Source organism: Cydia pomonella, chromosome 20 (genome assembly GCF_033807575.1).
Source record: "Cydia pomonella isolate Wapato2018A chromosome 20, ilCydPomo1, whole genome shotgun sequence".
In the NCBI taxonomy this organism is placed as follows: Eukaryota; Metazoa; Arthropoda; class Insecta; order Lepidoptera; family Tortricidae; genus Cydia; species Cydia pomonella.
In genome coordinates, this window is record NC_084722.1 from 2,281,874 (window position 1) to 2,303,796 (window position 21,923).

The 21,923-nt window shown below is 39.4% G+C and overlaps 1 protein-coding gene across 1 annotated transcript in view; it reads left to right on the top strand.

Annotated features, from left to right (window-relative positions):
* Positions 1-10,626: 10,626 nt before the first annotated feature.
* The window catches only part of LOC133529297 (bromodomain-containing protein 4B-like), a 111,844-nt gene continuing 100,547 nt past the window's right edge, over positions 10,627-21,923 (top strand). The window contains exon 1 of the mRNA XM_061866994.1: positions 10,627-10,911. Coding sequence (XP_061722978.1) covers positions 10,865-10,911 — 47 coding nt within the window. The 5' untranslated portion in view covers positions 10,627-10,864. The remainder of the gene's footprint in view (positions 10,912-21,923) is intronic.

Here is a 21,923-nt window from a genome sequence, read left to right on the forward strand (position 1 = left end):
ACCAAGTGTTTGTTTTCTCCATCCAAAGTATCCAAATATTCACAGTGTTCGATATACTCCTCAATTAAGCTCTTCTGATGAAGAATGAAGAACTCCAGGATAGTACTATCTTATTTTTTTATTAACTTAATAACTATATACAGTATCGTTGATGTATTTTTGGTAATATATATAATATGTGTAGCCGCTTCGGCTGTACGGTGGTGAGAATTATTTACTTACTTGACTGGCTCCGTTACCCAAGGAGGATCTTGACATCAGACACCAGAGAGCGCCACTTTACTCTATAGTGCGGTGCTACCTACATTCACAGAATTCATGGACAACTAAATCCAGTGTTTTTCAATATTTTTCATGACGCGACCCCCCAGGCACAAAAACAATTTGGACGACACAACCCATGGTTAGAGAATATTTTAAGCTATGCCTGCTTTAATCCTGTTTATTTTCCTTAAGCTTGACCTTTCCTTATACGTGACTGATCGACCCCTACAGTAGAAAGTGTGGCAATGTCATTATTAATGTCTAATTTATATTTAAAAAATTTACATTTATAATGATACTCAACACTTTGTTCGGTCCAAATGTTAACTTGGACGGATTCTATCGTGTCAAGTCAAGTTATTCCTAGTAACACCCATAATGTGACTCGTACAATCTGTAGGCTTTTGGAATAAATGGCTGGTAAGGAAATGGAGCAATCAAGGGGTTCCGGTCAGGGATCAAATTGCAGGGACTGAATGGCTTTTGCTAAAAACGCCGGCGCCCAAGCATTTTCCGAAATCGATGGCAATTTTTACAAAGTCGACCACGGTTTACAAAATCTCTTAAAGATTTCTCGTTCGATTCAAAGTTCTGTTTTTAAATTTGTTGGCTAAGAGAAAATTCATTGGCACATAAAATGGAACTTTTTCGCTTTTTATTTAGAAGAAGCAGTTTAAAAGTATAACATTTCTAATGCTCATGCGGTTAATAAATCCAAATAATGACAATAAGAACATACATTGTATTGTGTCATGCTATTCTGAGAGTTTGAAATGTTGTTGTTAATTAAAATGATAGCGAGCATAAATCAAAAGGTATATGACCTTTAATAGTAAACGAAAATTACACGTAAATTCATAAAAAATGAAACATTTTGGTATATTTATGTTAGTTCCGGTATGCTCGACTCGCTTCAGTCACTTCAACGTACTTTTTCAAGTAGGTATACATGTTATATGTATTCTTAGAACATACATTTATTCAGGTAATAGTTGCGAAATATTTCTAGCTCCCGAAAAATCTTTCCTCAAACTGGTACAGTCATGTACACTAAAATATGGCGAACGCACATGTTACGTTTCATAAAACTAATTTATTTCATAACTGTGTACGTAAAATAAGACCAATCTTTGTAGAAAAATCTAGAAAAGAACGCATTTAAATATCAATTTACCTCTCGCTAATTAAACCGAAGGTTCCCAAAGTTTTGTGAGGCCTCGCTCGGTCCTCTTGGTATTGCGATTACGTAGGAAGGGGTATCTGCGCTCCCTGGCTTTAGGTGGCCTTACATTATATGACGATATATAAGAAAATGGATACTTGTCATCGAAGCGAATCGCTTTAATTCCCAGATTTTTGCAAGAAGCTGTACATAGACAAACAATGTAGTTTTTTTGCAGGTTACGGTATGCATATTTCATTAGTTTCGCATACTATGAGCACATAAAATGAAAAATCCTATTATACAACGCTTGGATTTATAGTTCCATTTTGATGCCCGCTTTAGGTGTTCGAGTTTTTGCGGAATTTGCTCTCTACGTCGCGAAAAATGTTAATTACTCAATTTGTACGCGTAACGTTTAAAAAAGTTTTAACGAGATTAACAAAATAAGTTAAAAAGAGATTAGGTTGTAAGAGCATTGAAACATGCTTCTCTGTAGCTTGTTTCAATGCATATATATATATGATTTGGGCATATACGAGTGTATGAAGTGTATTATGATGTAGAATTTACAATTGTGTTTCCTACATTTTTAGAGTTTTTATGCATTGAAAATATATGATATGTGTATGTGTAACAGTGGTATTCGGATTTATTTGTGGAACTTACTGCTAATGTAGTCATAATACCACTGCTTTTTACTGTGTAAGTATGAAGTATCGTGGTCTTGACGGTGAGTAAAGTAAGATTCTAAGAGCTCCCGTGAACGCTCTGTGTAGAGTCTGTGTAGCTCTTGGCTGTACTGCATGGTGCTTGCATGTGTCCCTAAACTTGTCAGTGTCATCACGATGACTTCTTTTATACCCGTTTTGTAACGCTCTTGTGAAACCAGTAAAATTGCAGGCTTATTGGCCACAGTCGTGGTGTAAAAAAACTGGTTAATCTGAAGTTGTAAGAGATTTAACAATCGTGTTTTTGTTTCAGGTAATTGCAGTTCCTATGACTCAGACTTTGTGTTCGTAATACGTAAGTGAAGCTTGTGAAACTGCACCATTAACAACAATACCTGCATACTTTGCACGGGAAACGGTACTTATACGACGTCCAGTCTTCTACTGTGGAATTTTAATTTCGCTGAACATTTAAAAAAATACCGTGTTTTAATATTAAGGCTGTAGGAAATCTTTGCCGAAAATACATTACTGAATTCAACAGAGGTATCATAATATTTTTTTCAAAACCTAATTTGACAGATCGTTGATTGTACAGCACCCATTCGAGTTGTTGTTCTTATTTATTCTATCTCGGACATATTGGCCCTAAAAGCAATTTAATCGTGTTTTGAAACGCACAGTAAGCTATTGGAATTCTTGGTGTACAAGTATAACACCAAGAAATAAATGCACCAGACATAATTTGCAACCCGACTCGCCTTTCAAGTTTTGTAAGTAACCCTACCCCGGATAAGCAGAAAACAGTTCAATACTAGTTCTAAACCCGTTGACATAAGAACTAGGGTTCTTTCACTGTCAATCACTGTCCCACAAGAGTTGTCCATCCACACATCCGGGCTGTTGCAATGTTTCACTTCATTCACCTGTCCTTGTCCGCTCCAGAAAAAAAAGTGCAAACCATAGACAATATTTCCCATGCACCTGTCAAAATTTATTTCACGACCTGCAACTTTACATAAACGGAATAAGGTTCAGAATTGAAAAACAAATTGCTCAGAGCCGCAAAAGAATTGTTGGCGATCCAGGAAGCGTCCAAGGCCACTGGCTGTAAAGACTTGTCGTGAATTCCCATCGCTAAGCGCATAGGATATCCAAAGTAAATATGACGTCGAGATCTTTCATAGCTACGCATAAACGGAGTGCCCGTTGTATTGGTTTATCTAAACATTCGAATAGTCTGTTTTCGGCAAGCGTTGGGAGTATTGTGTGACCAATATGGCAGATGTAGGAAACTTTTTTTTTACTTTCTACGTCTTGTTTACAGTTTGCGCGCCAACGTATCGGATACGAGGCAAATGGATTGGAATTTTTAGACGGCTGGATTCCTCTTGGTTATTTTCCGTTTTATGAGGCTCGGTTATTCATAGTTGATGGTTTATCGTTCCGTAAGGTTAGTCGACTATGTGTTATTTTTATCTAATTTGTTTCATCGAATCATTTTACATTAAATTCACCTTTCACCTAGTACTGAACATCAAGATTATCGGTAATCAACGACAACAGAAACTAGTTGCGATTTGCAATGAATGCGCTACATATTTTGATAGCTACCAATCAAACCTTTACTACATACTTTTATATTGTAAATACGTTAAAATGGTGTCCCTCATAACTCTCCTCGATAGCATTTTAACAATATTGGTTGCCTTAAAACTGCAATATTAACAAGTTTATTGCAATCGATTGATCTCAGTTGGTCTCATACATTCTCGAACCAATTTAAAAAGAATATCAAGAATAGCGATGGTTTTTTATTTTCACCGCTATATTAAACTGGTTGTCTGGCTATGTAGTATGGAACAAACATAGTATTATCACATAAATATTGCATAAAATGCGCAGCCTAAACGGAGCCAATGCTTATGTAAATATGACGGCATGCTCATTGAAGGGGTTCTGTACAAGACCCGTGGTTGTATGCCAACAGCGATACGTAAATAATGGAAAGATGCCAAAATCTAACTTAAAAAACAAATAGACCTATGTACTATATACATTTAAGAAAATGAGAGATGGAACTAGACATAAAAGTCGGTTAAGCTTCTGACTTTTGAATTTGGCTACTTTTGTGAGTGAGTGATTTAAAAAACCTATTTTTAAAATTGACAGGCAATATTAAGTTTTGATTTTCTTACACAAAATGTGTTTACGCATGATACTGAGGACCGTGCAGACTCGAAGTCGTGTTAGGTTAGACTAGTATAGGGCATTATAGTTATATATCGACATGCCCACAACTTTTCCACGTAGAAAAAAAACAAAGTAGGACATTCTTAAGCGTTAAACTACTTCCACTGTAGTTATTGTGACGCTGCAGCCACTTCGACATGCACTAAACACTATAATTAAATTTTCCACATGCAAATTTGAATGGTTTTGCTTTACACGTAAGAGTAACCCTTTACAAACGCCAGAGCACTCTTCCCAAGCGTGTCAACTGATGCAAATTAGCAGCATACCGCCGTAAGAACTCTCTTTGCTTAATTGCTTGGAAAACTAGTTTTGTACAGTTCAAAAAAATGTGTTGAATTTCTATTCGTTGTGCAATTCGAGAATATAAAATGAAATATGTAGTTATCATAGCGATTTTCTACTCTCTATTCAAGTATATTCGTTCAATCGCTCAGGGGTAGGACATAGATTTTCAAACTGGAGGTCGAAAACGGCTTCCATTTATTGTTATCAACATAGGATGGGGCTGATGGAACAAAATTTGAGAACCCTTGTTTCACTTCTACTTTATTGGCTGGTAAAATAGACAACTAACAAACTGAACACTATGAACTGAAATTTAACCTGCCAGTACGATCGCCCGGTCTGGCAACGTCGCCACAATCGGCATACATTCAGTATCCTCACTTCGTGTTCGTGCGATAAAATCAATGAAACTACAAAGTAACGCCGTTGTTGTATCCTTTTAAATTATGCAGGCGCATTGATAAGATTCTATCTGTGGAAAGCAATTACCTATTATAAATAAATACCTTCGTTTACATAGTCCATGTCTACGAGTACTTCATGCTGAAATAAACGGACAGACAGACGGACAATACGAATCTATAAGGGTTCCGTTTTTTAAGAGTATCCTCGACTTTATCAATTATTATTATTTTATTACAAAGTCGTTGATTGCGTCAAATTTAATTTTAAAGTAAATTTAAATAAAGAACTCAAAGATACCCAACCCATCATGATTTCAAATAAAAATTAAAGAAAGGAACCTATTCTATTTTTCGGTTTTTATATTTTTAAGTTGGTAGGTAGTCTTTCAGAAACGTAGTGTCGGACTAACCACTACTTTCTACTTATCTCGCAGCAGTCGCAGCACAAGTCAAAGTACTGACTTACTGATTAACCTCTACTGCGAGCTGCGGCTGCACGGAGCGGCAACGTCGCGCGCGTATAATTTTATCTGATCCAAGTTTATCTTTTATCACTCGGTTTGTTTATTGTGGGATGCCATTGTTCTGCTGTGACTAAATGATATCAGGTTGAGCAAATTTGAGCAGTTGTGTTAACTCAGACAATTAAATGTAAAAAAATAGCAACTTCTGTCTGTTTGTGGTATCGTGCGTAGGTAGGTATTATAGGTAGGCCGATATATCGGAGCGGCCAAGGTTTTCACAAATATCTGAACATCGCGCTTTTCAAGGCGTTAGAGACAAAGTGCGTGTTCAGATATTTTTGAGCATTTCGGCCGCTCCGATATATCTGATGTCGACTATATGTTCCGTTTTTAACCAGATTCAAATGGAGCCCAATCCCAACACTAATTTGTTTCTCGTGACTCGTGACTAAAGTTAAGACAATGACTGTCTAATCCATTTGTCGCGTTTGAGACTTCTAAATGGCCTTGGATCTGAAGTTTAAGGCAGTTGAATGAGAAAACTAAAAACAAAATGGCGGACCGTGTTGTCATGTAAAAAGCGGTTCTGAAGCTACGTTCTGTATACCTACACACGGAGCCTAGCCAACTTGACAATCCTACATCGTCAACAAAAATGAGATGAGGGGAATGAGATTTTTATAGAATGACCCTGTAGGAATGTACCCTGTAGAATGACCCTGTAGGAATGTACCCTGTAGAATGTTCCTATGTTGTTATATTTCTATAAGTGAGAACCTGTAATTGGCTCTGTAATTCCATTGTAATTTCTATATTTATATAGCGCTGTTGGTTTTCCATACACAAAAAAAAAATGTAGAGATCGGTCAATACTATCCCCATCTCTATCGCTCTTGCATTGTTTACTGTAATGAATAATGATAGAGATAGCGACACGTACCTAGAACACGTACTTCGATTTTTGAAATACACGAGTCGTTCGTTCAAAGCCCAGTCACTTTTATTGAACGTTAACACTAAAAACATTTCGAAAGCAATTAAGTAACACAAGGCTTGTTTGCTCAGACACCCTAGTAAATAGAATGCAGTATGCTATACATGAATACATGTATAAACTGCAAAAACACCCGCGTCTGACTGGGCGCCATTTTTGTGATATGTTTTGCACTTGTTGTAGGTATTTTCCTGTTTGCTCTTTGAACATTATCCAACTGTATGACAAATGTGAGCTTTCCGTGATTAATGTTACATGCTTGACCTAATAAATTTATGAAATTAGAGAGCGGAAGTAGAAAATCGTATCAGTAGTAGAAGTTATACCTACTGTATCTTTAAGTATTTAAATAAAAGGAAACAAATTTGACGACCGGTTTGGCCTAGTGGGTAGTGAGTAGTGACCCTGCCTACGAAGCTGATGGTCCCGGGTTCAAATCCTGGTAAGGGCATTTATTTGTGTGATGAGCATGGATATTTGTTCCTGAGTCATGGGTGTTTTCTATGTATTTAAGTATTTATATATTATATATATCGTTGTCTAAGTACCCTCAACACAAGCCTTATTGAGCTTACTGTGGGACTTAGTCAATTTGTGTAATAATGTCGTATAATATAATAATATTAATATTAAACAATTTGTACATTCTCGAGTAGTTGTAACATTTATTGAATTAATTTTTAACAGAAACGTCTGCGAACGATGCTATTAAGCTTAGAATAAATTTAAAAGTGGAAAAATTACTGTCTTGGGTGAGACTTGAACTCACGGCCTGGATCGATACTCCAGCGCTCTGCCATCTGAGCCACCAAGACCTCATCCCTAGGCAGCAAATTTTGTAACATTTATTGGTTAACCAACCAAATAGAAAACCGCCTGGATCTGTCACTGAACGATCTGATTTTAACCTACATTATTTGATCATGTAATATTTTCATCTACCCTCAACTAGCTTAAGGATTACTACCCAGATTTTGTTTACTTTTATTTAAATACCTAAAGATACAGAGTTTAATATCCAGTTAACTAAACTATCAACCTTGGTTCGATAGGTCATACGACAATAGCATTCGTAAAGATTAGGACCTTATGATAATTCTTAGGATAAGGTTTAGATCAGCCATACTTAACCTTTTTTTATGAGGGCCACAAAGACGGGTTTGCCTTGTAGCCCCGGGCCTGGAATTTGCTTAGAGATGAAATTCGGATGACAAGGTTTAATATGTATCTGTACCAGCAGTGGCAGCATGGTTCCATTTTTATCACCTGTCACTATGCACGTGCACGGTGATGAAAATGCAACCATGCTGCCACCGCAGATGACCCACCTGGCGGGCCGCGATTTGAGTACCGCTGGTTTGGACTGTTTAGAGAGTTAAGTCGTAATAAACGTTTCTAGACGATTTTTTACTAGACGAAGTATGAAATATACATTACCTATCGTACATGTAGAAGTGTCAAGAAGTAAAATGCAAATACAAATTATTTCTCCTTACAGACTAGGGAATGGATACAATATCTTCTTACTTATATTTATTCCCCATATACCTATACTTGTCCCTTTCTGTCTATAAAATACCTATTATCCTTTCTTTCCTATACTCTTAAATTATATCTAACCATACCACATAATTGATAGTCGTGTAGTAACAGCATCCCCAGTTCCCCAACCCTACATACCTATCTTAAATGTAATTTCTCCTACCGAATCTCGCTTGTACCCCCCTACAACCGTTATCGACATTTCCCCGCTCCCCGTGACTCCAAAGACCTTGGACAAGTCAGCTGTTCAGTTAGGTTTTTATTAGGATTTAAGGCACGTGTAAGCAAATCACGTGTTCTGAAAACATTCACGGTGATTTATCTTACTTTTTGCCTATTATTATTAAGACGTTGCTCGGAGAACGACTGGAAAAGAGAACTCCGTCGACAAAGTTTTGTACGAAGCTTTAAAAATTGGTACTGCGACTACGCGTAATACTGTATAATTATAATATTATTATTTCAAAGTACAACATTTGTTTCGACATTAATGTTAGTTATATTTGGGCACAAACGGTACAACAATTCTTACAAAACAATTATTCTTTCATTTGTTTAGGTTGGAGCTATAGCTCATTTTAGCATTAGGAATCAGGTAAGCGATCTTGACGTGTCATTTTATTATAAATACACTTTTGAGAAATAATTCACAGCAAATATGAAACAGTTACAATTTATAAATCACATGCGATTATTTACATTCTTTTGCTTTCATAAATAAAATAAAATAATGTAATTTTTGTAATGCAATAAAATGAACTAATTTTATATAGGTCGGTACGTGGATTTGTTTGAGCCCATATTGTCTCACTGCTGGGCAATGGCCTCCCTCTTATTCTTCCACGTGTCCCTATCCTCGGAAGTCTCCGTCAAAGGCGTCAAGTTCGTCCCGCCATTGTGTTTAGTATAATATTGTCTCCAAACATAAATTTATTATTTTGCCATAGTCCTGATTTGCTTATGGTTGTCTGGTATATTTACCTGGTCAGCTCTTTAGTAGGTATATAATAACAATATTTATAATGTATGCTTATTTAGAGTTTTTTCATTTATTTTCATGACTTGTACCTACTTGTTAGATTTGGTGAATATTACGTTTGAAATTACCGTAGCAGGTATTAATACCTAAAATATCTTTAGAAATTTCCTTTTACTTTTCAATTCACTTACCTAGGTATTTATTAGCGTTTTCCGCTCTAGCGTAACTACATACCTAATACCTACCCAAAAGCTTATTTAGGACGTTCTATAAATTCCCCTTGTAATATCGCATGTCCAACGAATAGTTTTAGGTCCTACCCTAAATGGTTCCCTTTCAGCCCTTAACTCCCCGAACTTGGCTAGCTTTCAATTTGGCCGGCCTTTCTGTTTGCGGGTAGTTTATTTTTACTAAGTACCTACTTGAGCTGGGTAAAACATTTATGTATTTTCCTAGTATTTACGTAACGTTGTACTTGCTACTGATCGTTATTTAATATTGAGGTTCAAGGAAAGTTCATATTTCCGTTTTCAAGAATAGATGGGTTGGTATTTGGTATATAGCCAGTTTCTATGTTCATATGAAGGTAGGTCCGTTTTCAAGAATAGATGGGTTGGTATTTGGTATATAGCCAGTTTCTATGTTCATATGAAGGTAGGTAGAGGTTCTGGTTACCTATAAAAATAAATCAGTTCACGTACCTACATTGTTTTCCTTTAAGGATTGACATACGCTAGAACGATCTGTGTCCGGGCAGGCTCCGACATTTCGTTTTCTATGTTGCGTCATCATTATCAGTGATCATGTGATGCTTCGTAAAGAAAACGGAAGTGTCGTACGGGTCGGCCTGGGCCCGGACCATTCTAGCGTGAGTCATCCTTTATTATAAGTGATGTTGGCTAAAACTCATATAATTTACCTATGCAATACACAGATCACGAGTAATTTGTGAAGTCAATAATTCATCTTACAACTAAAGGAATATACGAAAAATATCTGCTCAAGCAATTACTGGAAAACGAATAGTTTAAAAACATCGATAAATTATCGTATAACTCATTATTTCGACCACTGGAGTCGAAATTAGTCTCACATTTCTAGGAATAGGCATTATCCGAGTTGATGCACTTATCTAGACGGTAATGGTTATTCAACACGCAAAGAAGTCGTTATGGACTGATTTGCCTTTTTTTTCAGGTACCACGAGAATAAGCCAAGATGTCTGCCGGTATCAAAACAATGAAATAGATTTACGGCTTGTTTTCATCACATAAATTACCACTAAGAGCCTATGATAACAGTGAAGTCAATATTAATTTCCTTTCTATAACGTTATTATTCATGATTTAGTTATTCGTTAGAACTGCACTAATTTATGTCACAGCCTATTTAAATTATATGAACTCCTTTGTACATTACCTTCGTAACACTAATTTCTACATCATCGCTGTATGCAAACGGACTGGTCGTGCTCTAACCGATCACTGTCCGTTCACATCCTAAGTTTGTTTTCATACGTGCAGCACGCTCGACAGCCCGTCCGCGACTGCCGGTGAGTTCATTCAACAGGCCGCTAGGATATGGGCGGGGCGTGCGGGACGCGGCGTCATTGGGCGACCTCGCTCCGTGCCATGATGGCCGCCGGCACATTCGGCCAATGAGCGCTGCGCGGGCCGAACGCGCGTCCGTCCAGCGACAGCGCGACGTTGCCAGCTTTACCGTGAAAAAATATCAGATTCGACCTTCTTAGGACCCCCGTTTTTTTTTTGTTTTGTGTGGTGGTGTTATCGTTCGTGCTTAGGATACCCAGTGATGTGTAGGAGGTGCAGTGTTGTGTGTTGATATGGTGTGGTCATCGCCTTCGGGGGAGGTCTTGATCGAGTTCTCAAGGTAGGTGTTTGGCACAACGTGGCCGGACCGGCAGGTGACATTTCCGTTACTGATCGACCATGTGTCAATATCATATGACCCAACTACTCTAATCTATGCTCTGGTTATATACTCCCTAATACGTGCCAAATTGTCTATACTATTATTAAGGAATTTCTTACGTCTAGACATTTCTACCTACATCTTTTACACTTATGGCTACCTGGCATTGACATATATATATGTCAATGCTACCTGGTAATAGGCACTTAGTTATGTATCTCACACATGGTCTTCCATAACCTAGTGTTACTGTAGATATTTTTGGTATACGAGTATACACATTAAATACTATCTTAACGTATAACGTATCTACGATATTTACCCGAGACGTAAGTACCTACCTTACCTATTACTTGAATATAACATTATTATAGCGTGTCAAATCTGAGCAGGAAATTAGGAATCGAAATAATGGCATCGTAGGTAAGGACAGCAGGTACTGAATATGGATGGCTAGAATTGAGACTTGCCGATTTTGTGACTCACTGTTTTTGTATAGGAAACTGGTGCAGCACACCCAGCAGTCAGACCAAGCTTAGTTGGCAGTGATTTTGGTAGCCCAAACTGTGCAAGTGTTAAGTAAACGTCATAATTTCATAGGTGTTTGACGTTTAAAGTAACACTCGCGCTTGCGTGTGGTGCACAGCCAGGAGGATAGGCCAGGAACTATCATTCGACGCGAGAGGTGGTGAGAGGTTAATAATCTAGGACTTAATACGAACATAAGTACCTACGCAGGTATAGATTGTACAGGTACCTACAAATTACACCTAGACAGACAGACACAGCTGTGCTATTAACCTTTCGAGACAATGTTGATCTGACATTTAATTATAGCATTAGATGCACTTACAAACGTATAAACATAGCTATAGATGTAGGTAGTTTATAAATATGTGACGTTGCAGAGCGCCGTGTTATTACGCTGGCCTATCTTAGTGGGCCAGCATGATGGCCCATCGTGTAGAGGAGTCATAAGGTACCTTTACCCGTGGAACGTCACATATTTGATTTCTTTCGAGTTTTTAATTATTCAAAGACTTAATTCCTAACTCTTATAATAATAAAAAAAACGAAGAGACACAATTTTATAAAAATATTTTCCTTAATGAACTATATCGAGAGAGGAAAATGGCGACTACGGGAGAACCGCTCTTCCTGTAAAGAAAGTATAAACTCCTCTACGTCTATTTTAATTATCAGACGTATGTATATACTAATAGTAACCTTTATGACCGACTGAACAAAAATGCCTATATGTATTATACGTCTTAAACCAGGTTAGCAATAAAAAACATCGAAGGTCAGGCGGGACGGAAACGCAATATCTGATCGAGTCGCACTTGACCGTCAGCAAGGGCGAATGAAATAATATTGGCTATGAACAGTGAAACCTCAACCTAACTAAAATGTGTGACGTTTCACGGGTAAAGGTACCTAATGGCGGTTACCTTTACTCGGGAACGTCACATATTATTAAATTTTAGGTCGGGAGGACCGTATTAGGACAGGGGACTCTTTTATTTGTCTTCGTACTTATATAAATATCCGATATCTAACTTTTGTCTCTGACGGACGGCAGATAGAAATTATACAAACTTCCAAAGTTTGAAATGCTATCGAATTTCTGAAGATTTTGTGAAACTTAAATTAAGTTTTTATTTGGAAAATTCCCCAGGAAGTGCTCTAAAGTGAGCCAAATGTGACGTTTCCAACCGACAAAGGTTGTGGATAAGGTCGATTTCAAATTGAAGCTTTATGGAAATAGCGCCTTATTGACAACCGACAATAAACTAACCTTTTGGATGAAAAAGGCACAAATATATCAAGTTTCGCAATTTAGAACATTTCTTACTCGTATCAACTAGTGCATTTGTAGAACTTCAGCGATGAAAATTTTCAAGTAAGTAATTTAGTTAGTAGGTACCCGAAATTATTTTTGGAAGCTTTTTTCTACATATTTCAGCACCATAAAAATGTCGCTATTCAATTTTAGCAACATTTCGACTCTCATTTAACATTTAGAACTCCTAGTTAGCAAAACATAACGGAAAATGCCACATACTCAATTTCCGTGTATGACGAAATCATGTCTGTCATAAACCGGTTTTAGACGAATAACAGTTGTATAAAAGTACACCTGGAATAATCTAAACGACTATAAAGCGGCGAAAGAGAATGCGAGAGTTGAGAGAACAATATATTGTGTGATGAGCATTATGGCAAGCGACAATATGGTACCTTTTGCTTGAAAACGACACATTTGTTCCTGAGTCGTGGGTGTTTGTGACCCAAATTATGACTAACGAAATGCGGAAAAAAAAACAATACATTATGACATTTATGACTTAAAACTTTATGGGAAACAAAACAAAACAGACCCGACCGAAGAGCTGGCGGCTTTCTTGCACAACGTACAGCATTGCGATACAACGAGGAAATGCTGATGCCTGCATCCTTGGTACAATGCCTCAAGGGCCTATTTTAGATTTAAGCTAGTTATTTAGTTTAGTATTTGTATAGTAAACACCCCTATAATGGAGCAGGCACCAGTAATGGGATGGTTTAGACAAATCTTGTAAAACAAGTATTTACCATCAGTTTAACATCGCTGGCAATATTCTACCATAAACAAGAGCCAAAAAGCTGCTTAAGTTTAATTTTTCATTGATATTTGTTAGTTTGAAAAATAATTGCGTCATACATCCCATGACTGGAGCAAAAAAACCATAGTTTAAATTGGTTAATAATATTAAAACCAATTGACGTAGCTTTCATTAAATACATAGAAAACATAAAGGACGAATAGGACTTAACTTTTAAAGCATAAAGCTGTATAAGTTTTACAGGTGTCGGTGAAATATCAAAAATACTCCAAATTTTCTCTTAAATGTCCCATGATTGGTGCCGTTAACATACAGTTAGTATATATTGCAATTATGTAACAAATATGGATGAGATTCCATTCAATCAATAACCTAATTGACCTATTAGTTTATGTAATTATGTTTTTATAGCATTCCTCTGCCTCATTACATGGCGTTTTCCTTAAACCTAGTCACGTTCTCCGTAACCGTCATTATAACCGGTCATTATGCGTATTTCCTTCTTTACTCAAGGTTTTAGGGCTCCTCTACACGATGGCCCAGCGTAGGCCAGTCTAAGGGACGCAGCTATGCGGTGAAATGAGATAGCAACATCACTTGCTCCCTCTAACGCATAAATGTCCCTAGGACTGGCCTACGCTGGGCCATCATGTAGAGGAGCCATTAGGCGAAGCGTTGTTTATAAAAATGTGACGTTTGCAATTGAAAAGTACCACTCGGTTGTCAATTGACAACAATATACGAATACGAGTAAGTACCCTTTTGGTTGAAAATGGCACTAATGAGGCCTTATATATGCCAGATGCGGCAAAAATAAAAATACATCAATTTTTTTTTAAAATTGGGTGACCCAGTGGACTAACCCTTATTTTCATACAAAAGTGTGGGACAGCTGTCCCCTGGGTCACTGCTCTGAAACAAGTTATAAAATATCAAATCATGATAAAAATATTGCATTACGTAACTTGTTTATCTGTTTTTATATATTAAGAAAAAGGGTTCAAACCTTGGCTCGTACCAATGAGTTTTTCGGAACTTATGTTCGAAATATCATCTGATATTTACCAGACGCTTTTCGGTAAAGGAAAACATCGTGAGGAAACCGGACTAATCCCAATTAGGCCTGGTTTACCCTCTGGGTTGGAAGGTCAGATGGCAGTCGCTTTCGTAAAAACTAGTGCCTACGCCAATTCTCGGAATTAGTTGCCAAGCGGAGCCCAGGCTCCCATGAGCCGTGGCAAAAATGCCGGGACAACGCGAGGAAGAAGAAGAATAAGAAAAAAATACATAAAATCCGAATATTTTTTTTATCACTTAGTCTAAGTACGTTTTGCAGATTATTCGAACACTTAGGCTAGGAACACACACACACACACACACACAGGGGTATAAATATGAGACGTAGATTTAAATGACAATATAAGGTCGCAGGTGTGTAAGGCCTCGACAGATAAGATACCAACACATTGTTTCCGAGCGACGAGTAAAAATACATTATCTAGGGCGTGTCGACGAACTGGGACTTTGCTCCGTTGTTTACTATTACTAATCTACGTAGGTATTTGTATATTTGTCATTGGCGTATAATATTGTAAATAAGCATTTATTCTAGCGCATTATTTTAACCGATTCCTTGTACAATTGGGTAAAATAGTTATCAGACTAATGCGGACCCTTCTTTGCTAATTCTGTCGGGTAATTCCACGAGAATGTTACGTCAGTTACCGATACTTTCGTGTGTTGTTAAGGTCTTAGCACACTATTACAACTCAACAGCCACTCGACTCAAAATTAAATATTGAAATTAAAGCCTTATCTTGTATGTCCTACAGTACAAGTTTAACATTTAGGTAACTGTCGGGTGGTCTACGCGTCGTCCACTCGTCGTCCACTAAGCTGAACCAAAAGTGAGTTGAGTTGGTGTGGAATTGATATAGTGTGCGAAGACCTTTATTCATTAAGCAAATTTAAGTATCCAGATATGTACCTGTAGGGCTACGCCAGACATACAGACACTTTTTGCTTAAGTAATGTAATAACATACGAAAGAATTGGTAACTGACTTTACAGTCTCGTGGTATTATTCTGTCGCGTTCGAAACCTGGATCATAAAACCGAACCCTTCGTAGGATAGATCCGGGTCCACGATAGAGCGACTTGGAGAGCACTGGTGAAGTGTCTACAGTCGCTACGTCTCTCAGCCATGTGGATACGACAAGGAAGAAGAATAATAATGTACTTGTTCGACAAACTTGTGATCTGGGGCTTTGCTTAGCGGTTCCATGAGTTGACAATTGACGTTTACGCTGGCGACTGCGTGAATTCGATCGCAGATCATCTCGCTCGCTCTTATATATTGGTGCGATAGAGTGAACGCGATCGGGTTCACGTATTTACTAAACGTACCGTAAATGTTGGAAGATTTGGAAGTCATGGTAGCCATGCTTTGGCTGAGGTCAGGGCCGGATTTAGGGGAGGGCAACAGGGGCTACAACTCCGGGGCCTCCACAAAAGAGGGCCTCCACAGTAGACTTCGGAAAATTTACCATTTTATTTGGAAAATAATTTGGGGCCAGGGGGCCTCCAGTCTTTTATTGCCCGAGGCCTCCAGACCTCTAAATCCGGCATTGGCTGAGATGGTTATTACTTTTTTTTGGTCAATGGAGCCGGAAATCGGCACTTTGTTTAGCGCAGGGGGCAGAAAGTTGAAGGCTGGAGAACAGAAAAAGTGGCTGTGACAGAATCGGACAGACAGACGGACATGACGAATCTATAAGGGTTCCGTTTTTTGCCATTTGGCTACGGAACCCTAAAAAGTATGTCCAAGTATCTAACTCTTCAAGTATCTTTTTACATAGATTAACAAAAAGATATAAAGTCTCTGTGTGTAAAACAATAAAATTAAATTGTGACAGATACTTTATAATGCGAACCGATTTCGCTGCTTACTAAGATACTGGGTTTCTTTGAAAAAAACGTTGCGCGATTGCGGCGAACACGTTGCACGCTCGCGACGAGATCGTGGCGGTGGCGCACTCGCGGGGAACACGTTGCGCGCTCGCGACGAGATCGTGGCGGTGGCGGACTCGCGGCGAACACGTTGCGCGCTCGCGACGAGATCGTGGCGGTGGCGGACTCGCGGCGAACACGTTGCGCGCTCGCGACGAGATCGTGGCGGTGGCGGACTCGCGGCGAACACGTTGCGCGCTCGCGACGAGATCGTGGCGGTGGCGGACTCGCGGCGAACACGTTGCGCGCTCGCGACGAGATCGTGGCGGTGGCGGACTCGCGGGGAACACGTTGCGCGCTCGCGACGAGATCGTGGCGGTGGCGGACTCGCGGCGAACACGTTGCGCGCTCGCGACGAGATCGTGGCGGTGGCGGACTCGCGGCGAACACGTTGCGCGCTCGCGACGAGATCGTGGCGGTGGCGGACTCGCGGGGAACACGTTGCGCGCTCGCGACGAGATCGTGGCGGTGGCGGACTCGCGGCGAACACGTTGCGCGCTCGCGACGAGATCGTGGCGGTGGCGGACTCGCGGCGAACACGTTGCGCGCTCCCGACGAGTTCGTGGCGGTGGCGGACTCGCGGGGAACACGTTGCGCGCTCGCGACGAGATCGTGGCGGTGGCGGACTCGCGGGGAACACGTTGCGCGTTCGCGACGAGATCGTGGCGCGCTCGCGGCGAGTTCGTGGCGGTGGCGCTCTCGCGGGGAACACGTTGCGCGCTCGCGACGAGATCGTGGCGGTAACGCACTCGCGGCGAACACGTTGCGCGCTCGCCTCGCTTTCAACACGCTCGCATATCACTAGTGTGATAGTGCCCTTATGATAACTGTATAAATTCGTAAACAAAACCGGGTGCAAGTACTGCTTTTGTAAATACATCTATAGCGACTTAATCTCGCTATAGATAAACAATGTATCTCTGCGCTCCTTAATCTTTAAGCTTCCGACGTTACATAGATTTATCTATATACCATCTTTACATATCTACAGCCAGTCTAATTTCGACTCTATCTCTTCTGTATAAAGCTGAAAATCGACTGATGACTGTAGGTTGAAAATAAAGTTATAATTCTACCCCAGGCCGTTTCATGTTTTAGATGTTTGCGTAGGGAATACGCCATCTTAGATGTTTTTCACAAGTTAGGCCCTCAGCATACGGAGCGTAAGCGTATCGTAAAATAAAAACGTTACGAGTACGAGACTCGTAGAGTTCTGGGCTTCTGGGCAACAAGCGTCGCGTAAGCGTTTTATGAATGAAATCTCATTACATAGTTGAAATCATGGCACCATTGGTGTGGCGTCAGATGTCTTCGGGGAATGTAACGGTCTTACTTTCTCGTCAAATGAAGATGATTTTTTATTGTTTGATTATGTCAGAAGTTTTGTTTTTCACGCGTGTATTACGCTACGCCTGTCGTAATGACAACAGAAATCTCATACGCTACGCTACGACGACGCTTCGTGTGCCGACTCGTAGCGCCCTCGTTCTACGCGCGTATTAAGATACGCTCGTCTTACGGTTACGCTCCGTGTGCTGAGGGCCTTAGATGTTTTTGCGCAAGTTAGAGTAATTATTTCTTTTCACAAAGGCCTGAAGGGAAAAAGTTTCTGAACAAACGCTGTAATAAAACTTGTGAGTTGTTACTGCTATAGAAAATTCAGATGTAGAAAACTAGTGGCTATTAAATGAGTCATAAATACTCGTATTTGAACGCCCTCTATTGCTGTCAGTAGTTTTTTTAGGGTTCCGTAGCCAAATGGCAAAAAACGGAACCCTTATGGATTCGTCATGCAGACAGACATGATGAATTCATAAGGGTTCCGTCCTTATGTCACAGCCACTTTTTTCCGAAACTATAAGAACTATACTGTTGAAACTTGGTAAGTAGATGTATTTTGTGAACCGCATTAAGATTTTCACACAAAAATAGAAAAAAAAACAATAAACTTTGGAGGTTCCCCATACAGAACTCTTCAACCCCATTCAACTTCATCAAACCCATACGTGTGAGGTATCTATGGATAGGTCTTCAAAAATGAAGATGAAGATGAAGAGTGATACGATCTATGCTCCCTCGATGTGTTACGTTACGTATAAAATACCACGCGCGCAATTTCAACTGAATGGATCTCATTTATTATTTTTTTACAATGTTTTTGATTAATTTAAGTAAATAAAAAGGTACTTTATAATTAAGTCTATCAATTAAATAAAATCCTAACATTTTCGTGTTCCGTCCGCATTCCTGACAAAAGCCCAAAATTCCTGACATGTCAGGAAAATTCCTGTCATCTGGTAACCCTAGGCACATCACATGTTGTAAATACGCAGTATAAAATTTGTGCTCACATTTGGGTTCCCATCCACAGACCAACTTTCTGTGGCAGTCTTAGGTAATTGATAATAATTACAAATACACACATGCTTTCTCGTCGATAAAGCTTCCCATACAAAAGTGGGGACCTCACGCGGCCCACCGGTGGCCACGTGTGCCCACACGCAGCGACCTTGACGCGCACTCACGCTTGGCAACGCGTTTTTAGTTTTTATGTGCTTCTGTTTCCTTAGGTCGAGCGTGGAAGACAATTGATTTCAACATAGTGGCGTTGCTTTGACAAACTATTATAATTTACAAGTTATTTAACTTGACAGCACAATCGAAATAGAACAAACCTCCATTTTTTTAAAACAGTCTTGAAATTTGGTATGTATGTAGATTAAAGGCCCATTTTCATGTCCACACCATTTGACATTTGGCGACCTCGAGGTATTGCAGCCATCTTGGAAAATGTGTACCATCCTGGAGAAATTCGCGTTTTACTCTAAATCTACCTTCTCTATGAAAATATGGTGTAAGACAACATTAAAGCTTATTAAATTCTACACAAACAGTCTTAGATTATCTTCTCGGAAAAAGTACATCTTGTTATAGAAAATACTTGCTGAATCTAGTTTTAGCGCTTATACACTTCCAATGGAGGAATATGAATTCCCCTTTTGTCTATACCAGGGGTTCCCAATCTTTTTCACCATGCGGCGCAGTTACAAGTTTAGTATTTTGCAACGGCGCCCTTGTAAATTTAAAATCACGGTCGAAAAAGAGTGACACGACGCTATATTATTTACCGATGCGAGCGCTCAAATAGGTACCCGCGAATATTTGTGGTTTCGGATAATGATATTAGAACTCACGGCGCCCCTCTTTACTTTCTACGGCGCACCAGGGCGCCGCGGCGCACACTTTGGGAACCCCTGGTCTATACATTTGTACATGATTTATATCAATATCAACATTTTACTCGACTGCGACTTCACCAGAAAGTAGGGTCATGGGTTTGAGTACTGGCCAGATTTTTTTAAATGACATATCGGTAGATTCCTCTTGCCCTTCACAACCTGCTTACACTTGTTTTATTAAAGAAAAATCAGTACAGCCGCCTTGAAGGGACGCCGAATATATTTTTTTTCTTCTAGCCCCTTGTATGTATGTTGTATTATTTCTTCTAGCCCCTAGTATGTATGTTGTATTTTTTCTTCTAGCCCCTAGTATGAATGTTGTATTTTTTCTTCTAGCCCCTAGTATGTATATTGTATTTTTTCTTCTAGCCCCTAGTATGTACGTTGTATTATTTCTTCTAGCCCCTAGTATGCATGTTGTATTTTTGTTAGTCTGGGTCAAATCTTCGAAGATAAATTTGACCCACTTCCCGATTTCTGATTGAGCTGATTTTTTGAATACATGTAAATCGGATGACAATGCCGTATTATCATGACATGGAGCTGGTCTGATGATCGAGACAGAAGGCCATGGGGACTCTATGATAAAACGCAAATTAATTGTAAGTTGTTAGAATTGTCTCGATGAGTATAAGTTGTCTGTGGAAAAAGTATCAGTCAGCGATAAAAGTTTGTAACAAAAAATTAAATTGGTCTGAGCTGAGCCTGTATCTTGGAAGCTTGGAACTTAGAACTCGGCAATTCTTGAAAAGTGATAGGGTACAATGATATCCATCTTGAGCTGTCTAAAGGGTTTTGCGGCTGCCTGCACAACCGACAAGTCACAAAGCGAGATAGGTCAGTAGTGGGGACAGTAGGGTGGGCTATAGCATTCCATGTATAGATATCATGGTCGCACTGGACTGAATATCCTTCGATACCTCCCTGTCGGGAGGTATGAGTGGCCGTGTCCGTCGTTAGGCTGTGACGGCTGCATCGGGTCGCTCCCCACCGATGTGGGGAGGTCATTCCAAGTCATTGTGTGGACGTGTGTGCTGCTGGTGAAGGCCAGCTCTTCGCTGGTCGCATTTTTATCACGTGTCATGTAATGCGTCAGCGTCCCTTTCGCACTTACAAACTTGTTAGAATGTGACAAGCATGGAGACAAATGATAAAGAGCCGTCCATCTTAGCCGTACAGGATTTTATAGCTACCTATTAACTATACCTTAAAAAACAAAATCCCCGCCGCGTCTGTCTGTATGTTGGCGATAAACTCAAAAACTTCTGAGCGGGTTTTCATGTGGTTTTCACCTACCAATAGAGTGATTCTTGAGGAAGGTTTAGGTGTATAATTAGTTAAGGTTTTGTTTTACCCGTGCGATGCCGGGGCGAGTCGCTAGTGAATAGTAAATAATAATAAAAAAAGTACTTCACTGTTGTAACAATTATAAATTATAGCCTAATTTCGTAATTAACTGTCAATACATAAAGCTAACGTCACAGTAATATTTATATGTACCTACCACATTTTAATAAACACATCGCGTGCAAAGTTCAGTGACCCAGAATCGATAGCTAATGTTTCTAATGAGTTAGCTTTAGTCAGAACAATACCTAACATTAATAAATGGTGTAAACATGTGACTGAATTGGATTATTATTTCCTCAAGGCTTTGTTTTGATTGAACTCGGTGGATTTTTAACGTCTGGTTGGAAGTTTTAATTGAACGTAAATATAGTCGAAACACAACTTGTCAGTCAGTAAGAATCAGGAAAACTATACTAATCCTTTTCTTTTGTTTGCTAGTACCAGCGTAAGACAAAGACAGTATGATTCTCTCTGTCTATGTTTGTAATGGACATGGGTCAAACTGCATATATAGACGTACCTACAGAGTCTTTGATATATTTATTTAACCTTTTGAACGCCACGCCTATCGCACGCGCCGCTTAATCGTGAACCTTGTCGGTACGCATGAAGGTTGATATTGGACTGTAGTCGCGCGCGTCATATGACGTCTTTGGCGGTCAAAAGGTTAAGTCTAATTGAATCACGTCATAGCACTTATACATAACTCATAACTATGCCAAATACTATTAGAAATATTAGAATACACTAACTCGGCAGATGGGCA